The 12,197-nt window shown below is 35.6% G+C and overlaps 1 protein-coding gene across 4 annotated transcripts in view; it reads left to right on the top strand.

Annotated features, from left to right (window-relative positions):
• The window catches only part of LOC105475258 (protein tyrosine phosphatase receptor type Z1), a 193,121-nt gene that overhangs the window by 149,124 nt on the left and 31,800 nt on the right, over nucleotides 1-12,197 (top strand). For all 4 annotated transcript variants that reach the window (XM_011730358.2, XM_011730351.2, XM_011730371.2 and 1 more), the window contains exons 13-14: nucleotides 257-401; nucleotides 9,974-10,065. In XM_011730358.2, the coding sequence (XP_011728660.2) occupies nucleotides 257-401; nucleotides 9,974-10,065 (237 nt within the window). The remainder of the gene's footprint in view (nucleotides 1-256; nucleotides 402-9,973; nucleotides 10,066-12,197) is intronic.

Genomic DNA, 12,197 nt, shown 5'->3' with positions numbered 1-12,197 from the left:
TTACTTGTTGCCAAGGCACCCCATCTGGGTGCCAGTCTCTGCTGGGATGTTGTAGTTCTTCATGTCTAATAGCCTGCCTTACGTTTTAAACTTTGTTTTAATTAAATTGGCTTATAATTGTAGATATTCTTTACATCAAAGAGTCAAAATTTTAAAGGTAAGTGACAGCAATGAAGGTTGCAATTAATCGGTTGAAAAATGCTGTGACTTTTCCTTTACCTTAAATATCAATTCTCTCAATTTTCTCCGACTACAGAGGCCAGTAATAGTAGCCATGAGTCTCGTATTGGTCTAGCTGAGGGGCTGGAATCCGAGAAGAAGGCAGTTATACCCCTTGTGATCGTGTCAGCCCTGACTTTTATCTGTCTAGTGGTTCTTGTGGGTATTCTCATCTACTGGAGGTAAGTTGAGTATTTGTTTTGGAAAATTTAATTCATAAAGCTCAGATTTTGCCCATATTTCATCTGAAAGGTCTTCAAAGCATATTCAAAATTTATTTTCCTTGAGAGCTGCCATTAATTTATTCAAGGTAAATTTGTGAATCCAAAGGCACAATAATGAAAGAGTTAATTGTTCTTCATACATCAATTAAAGGTAAAATGGAGGAACTTCTACCTGTTACTATTTAACACAGTATTTTGACAGTTGTACTTTCATGTTAATCTAATTAATGGACATCATCATAGCATTTAACAAAAGTCTAAGCTTCTCATTAGCTGTTATAATTCCAAAAATTAAGAAAACATTTTTTATATAGTAACTAAATTGTTTTTCAATGACAGAAGAGTTTGTACAAGATGCGTATTAACTGTACATACTGATAAAAAATGATAACCTGTGCATAAAAGTAAAATCAAGCAATTAAACTATAAAATTAGAGAATACAGTTAATGACTATCTTAAGATGCACAGACATTTAAGATTCTTTGTAATTTGCTTTGGGGGTGAAATATAACTTCGCTGTCTTAAGTCCTTTAAAGGACAAGAATAATTGTACCAATCATAAGCTTTCCATCCTGTGGAAAGCAGAAGACACAGCAAATTAGTGTATTTATTAGGAACATAGCTCAGTATAACTGTGTCTGTTAGAAAACAAAGACTTTATGATGATATAAGGAATCATATGTGTAAACCAAGAAAGGGCATAGCATGGTACTTTTATAAAGTATAGCATACTTTTATTTTAAAAGAGAATTTTGTTCAGAAGATAATAATTTTTTTTGTTTAGCAACATCTTTCTCTAACTTTATCAGCATTCTTCCTGTGTTCTCTCAAAATATATTCTTGTGGTTTATTCTGAAATATTTACCATTTTTATTGATTGTTTCCCACATACCTAGTACTGTGTTAACTATCAGGAAATATCAAAAATGAACAAATGAATGAAAACAGAGTCAGTGATTTGAAGAAATCTGTGCTTATTGAGGGGAAATAATTTGTCATAAAAACGTATAAAATAGGCCGGGCGCAGTGGCTCACGCCTGTAATCCCAGCACTTTGGGAGGCTGAGGCGTGCAGATCACGAGGTCAGGAGATCGAGACCATCCTGGCTAACACAGTGAAACCCCGTCTCTACTAAAAAAAAAAACAAAAAATTTAGCCGGGCTTGGTGATGGGCGCCTGTAGTCCCAGCTACTCGGGAGGCTGAGGCAGGAGAATGGCGTGAACCCGGGAGGCGGAGCTTGCAGTGAGCCGAGATTTCGCCACTGCACTCCAGCCTGGGCAACAGAGCGAGACTCCGTCTCAAAAAAAAAAAAAAAAAAAAAAAACAAAACAAAACAAAAAAAACCACCAAACACGTATAAAATATTACACAAAAGTGTATGCATAGCAGTTGAAATCTAGGGCTGAAAGTAGTCAGAGAACAAAGAAGCATGGTAGGCCAGAATGATCAGGGTAAGTATAAACTAAAATATAGGACTCAAGCTCTGTGGAAGTCAGAAAGGAAAGGAAAAGGGCATCCCAGGCAGGGACACAGCAGGTGCAAAGATCGGGAAGTAGAGATGAGCTGTCTTTTGAGTAAAAGCTATTGGATGTTTCGGATACAGTGAGGCCTGGAGCATGTATTAATAGTTGTGTGTAGTTGGACATGGGTTGGCTAGGGTAGAACGTCTTCACGATCAACTGTATTTCATATCTGACTTCCTTTACTAGAACAGAGTAGACTGCACACTATGGAGAACAGATCATGCTTTTGTTACCCCACGTGGCTCAGGAGTCTATTTTGTTCATAACAAGAAACAAACAAACCTGGTTTCTTTAGTCTGTATCCTAGTGATTCCAATAATTGCCAAAGGGTTTTTTCGTTTTTTGTTTTTGTTTTTTTTTTGGCTAAATATTTCATGCTTAGCAGAGTGCTTTGAACTTAACACATAATCCATAAATGTGTGTTCAACAAAAATAAATATTGCTTTTCTCCCCATTCCCCACTGAACTTGTTGACCAAATTTTTTACCACGTTGATATGTGTATTCAGATTACAGGTTTCTATCTAGTCTGATTTTCCCTACCAAACTACTTTTTTAATTAATGAGAGTCTGTGTTAAAAATTGAAAATAAGATGGAGAATATGACTAATTCTGCTTCATAGTAAATAGTGCTAGTATAAAGTTCCAATAAAGATGTCAGAAGATTTATAAGATTGAAATTAGTTTCTTAATCTCTGTTACTTAATATTTCAAGTATATTTTCTGAAAATTTGGAAATCAGTATCTTATTTAATACAATTTGATAGTTCATGGAAAATTAAAATCTGGAGAGGTTTCTATCTTCTATTAGTAATGGGTCATTTTGTCTGTATTATATGGGGAAAAGATAAAATCACCAGTCAAAAATATATTAATTTGACCTTCACTAAGATATTTCTTTTTTCTTCACAAATAGCACTTTAGGTACCTTGAATGCAGAGTGTAATAGTGTAAAATATATATGAGTATTTTGGCCAGGCACAGTGGCTCACACCTGTAATCCCAGCAATTTGCAAAGGTGAAGTAAGTAGATCACTTGAGGCCATGAGTTTGAGGCCAGCCCAGGCAACATAGTGAGACCTCCATCTCTACAAAAAAAATAAAAATAAACAATTTAGCTGGGCATGGTAGGGCATACCATACTCCTAGCTTCCCAGGAGACTGAGGTTGGAGGATCACTTGAGCCCAGGGGTCAAGGGTACAGTGAGCTATGATTATGCCACTGCACTCCAGCCTGGGCAACAAAGTAAGACACTGTCTAAAAAAAAAAAAAAAAACACTTTGACGGTTTTATGTATATGTTTTATATCTATTAAATGTTCTGATAAAAACTGTCAATCTTAACTATTTTGAAATGTTAAGTAATGTTAGGTATCTGACGTACTAACATCTGTTTGAAGTTAATTCACTAAAATATATAAATTTTGGTAACACAGTATACTAGGGGTATTATGTGCTGAATCACAAGATGATAGTTTTAGTTCATTCTTCAAGGTTTATGTGAATTATTCAAATTCCAGTGAAGCTAATTTGTAAATAATATGATTTCACTAGCCAATATATAAACATTTTAGACCTTTGTAAAAGCTACAGCCTGAGAAAAGGTTTAAAAATCAAATGTCATACCAATAACAGTGCTAATAGTAATGTAGTCCTTATGAATTTTTCCAAGTTTATATATTTAAACTTTTTTAAACAGCTTAATTAGGTAATATTAAAATATCGTCAAACTCACCTCTTTAAAGTGTATGATTCAACGGTTTTTAAAGTGTTCTACTATTTCCATAATGATGTTGAGTGTTTTTTTGTGTGCTTGTTGGACAGTTGTATATCTTTTTTGGATAAATATGTGTTCAAATTCTTTGCTGCCTATTTTTTAATTGGGTTATTTGTCTTTCTATTGTTGAGTTGTGGTTTTGTTTGTTTGTTTTGTTTTAAGGAGCAGAGAGTTTAATAGGCAAGAAAGATAGGAGAAGGCAGAAGGAAGAAGCTCCCCGTACAGAGACAGAGGGAGGGGGCCTCCAAAGCTGAAAGAGGAGAACCCGAGTTGTGTGTTTTTATATATTCTAGATACAAGTCTAGATCTTATCAGATATCTGGTTTGCAATTGTTTTCTCCCATTCTGTGAGTTATCTTCTCACTTTCATGATGGTATCTTTTTTAAAGTGGAAAAGTTGTTAATTTTGATGAAGCCCAATTCATCTATTTTTTCTCCTATTGCTTGCACTTTCAGTATCATATCTAAGAAGGCATTGCCTAACCCAGCACCACGTTGATTTACTCCTAGATTTTTGTCTAAGTATTTAACAAAATTAAAGGACTCATGCTTCCCAGTTACAAAACTTTAATGAAAAGCTACAGGAATCAAGAAAGTCTGGTACTGCCATGAGAACAGACATATAGTTCAATAGAATTGAACTGAGAACCCAGAAATCTTATGTTTACGATCAATGGATTTTAGAAAAGGATCCTAAGACTTTTCAATGGGCAAAGAATAGTCCTTCCAACAGATAGTGCTAGGACAATTGAATATTGAATATCCACATACAGAAAGTCAAGTTGAACCTTTTTCTAACACTATACACAAAAATGAACTCATAAGGGACCATAGATGTCAGTGTAAGAACTATAAAATTCTTAGAAGAAAATATTTAAGTATGTTTCTAACCTATTTTTAATGAGATATTAATCCTAAAGTTTTATAATAAATCTTCTATTTTGCCTAGTTTACCTAACTCGAGATATTCCCCTTGTATTTTATATAAACCTTCAGAGGAAGCAGATTTTAGCCAAAAGACAGAACAAATTCAAAGTGAGAAAATCCAGTTATCTTTCCTAGTTCTGCCCAGCATGTGCTATATGGCCTTGGGCATTTCAATTACCCACCTAGGACTTGGTTTCTCTTGTTTACCATTTGGGTGGGTTCACTAGATCATCTTTAAGATTGTAGCCAGCCAGGCACGGTGGGTGACTCACGCCTGTAATGCCAGCACTTTGGGATATATATATATATGAGAGAGATATATATTTATGCATATAAAAATATATATATATAATATATATAATTATCTTGATTTTATGTAAATATATATGTATTTTAAAATAAATAGATATATATATGTGTGTGTGTGTGCATATATATATATTTAGCCGGGCATGGTGTCACATGACTTTAATCCTAGCTACTCGGGAGGCTGAGGCAGTAGAATCACTTGAACCTGGGAGGCGGAGGTTGCGGTGAGCGGAGATCGCACCATTACACTCCAGCCTGGGCAACAAGAGCGAAAGTCCGTCTCAAAAAAAAAAAAAAAAGATTGTAGCCAGACCCAGGAATGGAATAATACACATTTCTAGGTTTTCATTATAAAGACTGTGATGAAAAGGCGTAAATTAAATAATCAGATTACCATTGATTGATAGGACCTATGTCTACAAGTTTAAAACAGTCATCACTTTCTTCATCACGCCTGATGGATAATTAGCAGGTGACGTAGTTATCAACACTTAGCACATAGACGTGAAGACATTCACTGCTTATACCGAACAGATGGACTACAGATACTGAATCTTGTCATACATTAAATAATATGCCTTGAAATCATTTTCCAGATGTTTTATGGTATAATTTACATGAGCCATACCATAAGTTTCTAAGATGCAAAAATGACTTCAAAAAGGAAGATTTTCAAAAGGTTTTTTTTTTTTTGGAAGACAAATTTTTGAAAGCTTTTTTAAGAGTTAGAACCTGAAAAGTACCAAAGGTACACCCAACCAAATGGCACACGATCAAAAGCAATATAGAAAAGGACTTCACATAAACACAATTGTTTTGGCTGGGGGAAGGGAGGAGAAAAGCAATATGAATTCTCTCTTGATCTTAAACTCAAATTTGTGGGTCACTGAAGATGCCTACTAACCCAGAATGGAGGCCTTCTGGTACCAGATTGCCTTTTAAGTGTACTGTCACATGCTGTATAAAACTGCACTACAAAGTATAACTAACCAATATGCAAATGACCTTCATCCATAATTTAGCCTATACTATCTTAATTTTTTTCACTTACCAGCTTTTTGGTATTATTTATAAGGACCTTTTGGGAAATTAATGCCAAGTAGTGTTATTGGGCTACTTATTTCCTAGAACCAAAAAATATTTGATTACAGATTTGTTTATTTGTTTGTGACAAGAGTAGAATTGGTATTTACCCACAGTACAGTGAACATTAGCAACATATTCAACCTCAATGCCAACATGTTTTAATTTACCGTTTTATATTCTATGAGATGCTGCCTTCTTCCCATTAAGTCATAGTTATTGGTACATCCTCTGTCGATCCATCTGCCCATCTAGCCACCCATTCATCTATCCTTCTCTACCTGAATATCTCATATCTCCGTCCAAAATGCTTTGAGATTTCAAGTTATCCCATTTGAGGCTAAGGTAGGTAAAGAGAATCCAGGATGCAGCTGAACAACATGTGATTGGTGGGATTTACTTGCTACTGGAAATCCATCTAATCATTCAACAAATCTTGAACACCTATTCTACTACTGGCACAGTATTAAGAGTCGGTTTTACATAAAATCAAGAGATATGGTCCCATCTTTTAAAAATGTAATAAAAATATAAGCACAAAACAAATATATTAGAAAATAATTACACTAACCACCAATTAAGGAAAAATACTTAAATAATGTAAAATAATGTCCAGGAAATGAAGATTGCTCTTAGATTGATTAAGTATATTTTTCAACACAGTCTTTTTTTTTTTTGAGAGAGAGAATTTCGCTGTTGTTGCCCAGGCTGGAGTACAGTGGTGCGATCTCAGCTCACCACAACCTCCGCCTCCCTGGTTCCGGCAATTCTCCTGCCTCAGCCTCTTGAGAAGCTGGGATTACAGGCATGCGCCACCACACCTGGCTAATTTTTTGTATTTTTAGTAGAGACAGGGTTTCTCCATGTTGGTCAGGCTGGTCTTGAACTCCCGACCTCAGGTGATCCGCCCGCCTCGGCCTCCCAAAGTGCTGGAATTACAGGCGTGAGCCACCATGCCCAGCCAAAACAGTCTTTATATAGGCTTATGTGAATAGAAATTTGGGTTAGGTGCAGTAGAAAAGGAGAAGCTGCGGTGTTAAAGGCCGCTTAGGAAATGAAAGCCCATTTCACAGAGAAGATACCTCTGAGCTGTCTTGAAAGAAGACAGTGTTTGCCTGGCATATTGGTGAGTGAGATACTTTGGTTAGAAGGAGAGGTATGTTTAAAGCAGAGTGTGTAAATACTGAGTTAGGAGATAAAAGGCAGGTTTATTTATCTACAATGTTATATTATTAGAGTATAAACTTCAAAAGAAAAGTCTAACAGGGTGAGGACCACAGACAGGTAGCGTTTAAGTATTGAGAAACCTTGGGTATTATAATCTAAATATCTGTAAAATATATAACTAGAATACATGAGCAAAAGTAAAAGATAGATGTGAACCCATTAGCGCTGTAACAGTGGAGCAGGAAGACCTGTTCTTTGAGTACCATTGAGTACTTAGAAGGGAACGAGTTTTGAGTTAGTAGAAGACCAAAAAAAAAATAAAAGCAAACAAAAAAAAAAAAAAAACAAAATCTAGCAAATAAGGAGGATTCAAAAGGAGTGATCTCCTTCTCACTGAAGGTATTCGGACTGGACCTTCTTAACCATAGGTTAGAGATGCTGTTGAAAGGATTCTTGTATCAGCTGTGATATTGCACTAGCTTTTTAAAGGCATTTTACAATGTTAAGATTCATTGAAATATTTTTCAAAACATTTCACCAGCTTGTGTAACTATATTTTGGAGAAATCAAAGGGATTTTAATTCCGTGATCTTAAAAGCATGTATCAAGTCCAGTGTTTCCATATCAATATGTCAGAACATGCTCCATTCATAGTTGCACAGATAAGCCAAACTTTCTCCATAGGTTCTGCCACAATCTGGTTTCAATTCTGCTCATGTGGGCCTTCTGTAGGATAGTTTCTGTGGCCCGCATGTCTCTCATTCCTCATCAGTCTGCCGTAATCTCCACTTTCCAGGATATTTACCTAGTTAGGAGGGTCCCTTTGACACTTGTTTCTGTATCCACTCACCTTTCTCTTATATGACTTGCTCACTCTTGAAGCTATTTCTATGTTCTCTCAATATATCTTCTCTCAGGTGTGATTATCAAAGGCTTACACTACCACAGCAGATGACCAATTTTGCTGTGTACGTCATTGCTTTCAGTTTTTTGTTTATTTGCTTGTGACATTAAGGTTATAAGTAAACTATATAATTTTACACTACTCCTACTTATAGAAGTTCATTCATCAGAGAAATGCTTCGGGGTTACCTCCAGCGTGACACACATGCTCCCGAGCACTAAAGACTAACACTGCAATGATTGAGACAAAGTAGTTTGCCTTGTGAGGCTTACCTTCTGATGAGAAGAGACCAATTATAAACATGGAAAACAAATAAAAACTTAAATAACAGCATTTCAAATAGTGATGTGCCATAGAGCAAACAAAAGGGCAAAGAATAGTGACTTAGTGGGATGCCCTGACACTTAGCTGTCATGGTCAAGGGAGGAGTCAGAGGGATTGGCATTTGGGCCAATGCAAAAGTGATGGGAAGAGGCAGGAAGCCGGGGGAATGGCAAGAGCCAAGGCCCTGAGATGCTACTGACAGGACTTCTTCAGAGGTGAAGGAGAGGACCAGTGTGGGCTGGATACTTGTGGGTGAGGGAGAGAATTGCAGGAAAGGAAACTACTGAAGTAGGTGGGGGCCAGGTCAGGGTTTAAAAAGGTCTTAAAGCCCTTGCTAATGTAACTGAATGTAATTCTAATTGCAGTGAGAAGCCATTCAAGAATTTTATCTAAAGGAAGTAATTTACTAGAAAAAATAAAGACTTAGGTGTGTCACTATGTAATAACAAATGTTACATTAAAACTCATTAGGATAAATGCCTTGTAGCTTGAAGGTTTAGATGGAAAGTGAGATTGGCTTTTTCAGTCAAACAGAACTCAAGTGTTTCAGTTTAACCACTCATGAATATTACTCCAAATAAATTAAATGACCTACATCAAAGAGTGTCATTAGCAGTTTTAATTATCCAATTTTTTAAAATTAAAGATGGTTGGCATTAGTTTATAGCAGTAGTTGGTTCTTTGCTCTTCTTGATAGTTTGTGGTGTGTTCTTACCAGATGTTACTGTTATTATCCGAATGAAAATAGATTCAGGTGACATTGTAGATCATAATTGTCATTGAATCTGAATATATTCATTCTCGAAACCCTCATCAACAAAGCTAGCATCTGTTGGAAAGAAAATCACCCCTGTTTTTGGTCGTATGCTCATTGTTTTCCCATTTAAGTTCTGTCATTCCTCCATTATTACAGCATAAAACTACTTTCTTTTTTCATCAAAATGTTACCACTGTGTAGTTTCATTTCTACATAGTTCATAGTTCATTTCTATGTACTATGCACTGTGTAGTTAATTTCTACGTAGTTCATTTCTACATAGCTTGTTGCTTTTTGCTAGCAGCTGTATATGCTCAGAAGGACATGGTCATTTAAATATTGAGTGAAAATAGCTTCGGACATTATTTCTTTTCTTCTCTGGCTCTATCCAAGATGACAGGACATTTTTTGGTATTATAGCCACAATGGAAGAATGTGTGGGGCATTGAGGTTTCCTATATTAACAAAGTATCATTCAGTACTTTGAACCCAGCTACAACTTCAAATTCTATCTGTGCTTCTAGCATGCCTGATATCTACTTGCTCTTCTGCATCTGGTGCAGGTAAACTGAGATAAATTTTATAACTTAATATCTTGTAATTTGTTAAAATGGATGTAGATCCAGCAATCCCTCTTCTGGGTGTATACCTGCTTTTGTTTTAATTCTGGAGATTTCTGTCATAATTTTCAAGCAGCTCAGAAGTTGTCTTATTATCCATAGCAACTAGTAGTATAAATTGTTTTCTTTTATTTCCAGGAAATGCTTCCAGACTGCACACTTTTACTTAGAGGACAGCACATCCCCTAGAGTAATATCCACACCTCCAACACCTATCTTTCCAATTTCAGGTAATGGCTTAAAGTGTGACCATGAGTAGCTGGTAGATATTGAACAAAAAGCACAATGTTGAAAGGTTTGTTTTTATTGGTACACTATGCAAATTGCTATAATGTAGATTAGTAAATTTTTGTGTTGCCCCAAATATTTATTACATCATGTTTGAGGTACTCAGGTTTATATTCTGTCCTCATTAATTTTAAACATTCTTAACCATAAAGATGATATTGCAAAATTAATTTATAATTGTTCAGGTGTATTATGTTAAAAACATAAACATTTATAGCAATAAAATATTAGTTAAGAATAATGGTGACTTTTACTCATTCCCATTATGTTAATGGAAACCCAAACAACAAAAGTCAGATTAAGTCATGGAAGCCCAAGCAACAAAAGTCAGATTAAGTCAATGCAGAAAATGTGGATGGGAAGAAAATGACAAAAATAAGGATAAAGTCTTGTTCCTTTCTGATTACTTGAGTTTATGTGAGAAAAGGTGGTTTTTGTTTTTGTTTTTTAACCTACATTAGAAAAAAAGATCTATAAAATTGTGGTGGTAATAGTAGGAAAAGCCATGAACACGAAGAATGTATGGCTGCTTGAAATAATCTCTCAGAATGTTGAACAGTTGAATATTTGGGAAGACTTTAGCTATTTTTGTCATAATTTATCTGAATAACAGTATTCAAAGGTAGCCAGGGTCATTTTGATAAAGTCATCCATTAACCCTAGAGTTTACACTATAAGTAAAATCATAGCCAGTCATTTTTAATATAAATTCAAGGGTTGCATGTGCAGGTTTGCTACGTGAACATATTGCATATTCAAGCCACTGATTTAATTGACATTTTATAATGTCTTAGATTGAAAAGTGACAACAAAAAATAGTGGTCTAGAATTGTGTGATCTGGAAAATAGAGGACAATAAAAGGAAGAGAACTTAAGAAACTAGGAATACAAAAGGAGAAATTCATCTATGGGACCATTTTATAGATGGCACTTTTTAAATTCTCTGACTGATGCTCCATATTCTATTGCTAGAGGCTCGAGTTCTACATGATGTTATCCTCTGAAATCTCATGACTTAAAAAAAACAGAAAAAAAGACAAACATTTTATTTATATTTTACATTTATATGTTGATGTTTGTTATATGTTTATATCATATATGATATATATTATTTATATATTTAACTATGTATGATATTTTCTTTTTGTGCCTTATAAACTTAGGAATTACAGTGTTTGCTATTTTTCCTCTTTTGTCACGTCTGTGTCTTTAAGCACCAGTGTTTTATTTATTTTTCTAGTTTATATTAAAATACTGTTATTTTAGTACTACAGTGTCTCATTAACTTTAGAATTTTTAGACCAACAGCTCTCAGTTATCTGTTACATTTTGATTCCCTTCACTTCCAAACATGTCTCTTCTGCATACCCCGTCAGCATGGGTATGCAAATTAATTAAAATTTTATTCAAAGTCCAACATGGTTTTTTTGTTTTGTTTTGTTTTGTGTGAGACGGAGTCTCACTCTTTGCCCAGGCTGGAGTGCAGTGGCGCAATCTCGGTTCACTGCAAGCTCCGCCTCCGGGGTTCACGACATTCTCCTGCCTCAGCCTCCCGAATAGCTGGGACTACAGGCCCCGCCACCACGCCCAGCTAATTTTTTGTATTTTTAGTAGAGATGGGGTTACACCGTGTTAGCCAGGATAGTCTCGATCTCCTGACCTTGTGATCCGCCCGCCTCGACCTTCCAAAGTGCTGGGATTACAGGCGTGAGCCACCGCGCGCAGCCCATGGTTTGTTTTTAATAAATAAAATAATGCAAAATCAGAACCTAGCCCAGGAGATCCAAACTGCCCTGTTTTGAAAATCAAAAGAGTGGTGATCCAAGGGCATTTCCTTATTTCACTTGTTCAGCTCTCAAAGATTCCCTCTTGATCACCTCAATATGCATGTTTTCGTGTAAAAATCAGAAAGCAAAATGAATGTTAGTCTCACTTACATGCAGACCAATTAATAAAAGAAATTACCAAAATACCTGACTGTCAATAAAAGGTAGTAGTCTACTTATAAAAGGAGGTTAGCTGTGCAGGATAACATCAAGGGGTTTGAAGGACATTTACTAAGACTAATGACTTC

Source organism: Macaca nemestrina, chromosome 4, assembly GCF_043159975.1.
Source record: "Macaca nemestrina isolate mMacNem1 chromosome 4, mMacNem.hap1, whole genome shotgun sequence".
Classification (NCBI taxonomy): Eukaryota; Metazoa; Chordata; class Mammalia; order Primates; family Cercopithecidae; genus Macaca; species Macaca nemestrina.
Note: the sequence above shows the minus strand (reverse complement) of the source record. Positions and strands in the feature narration are given on the sequence as shown.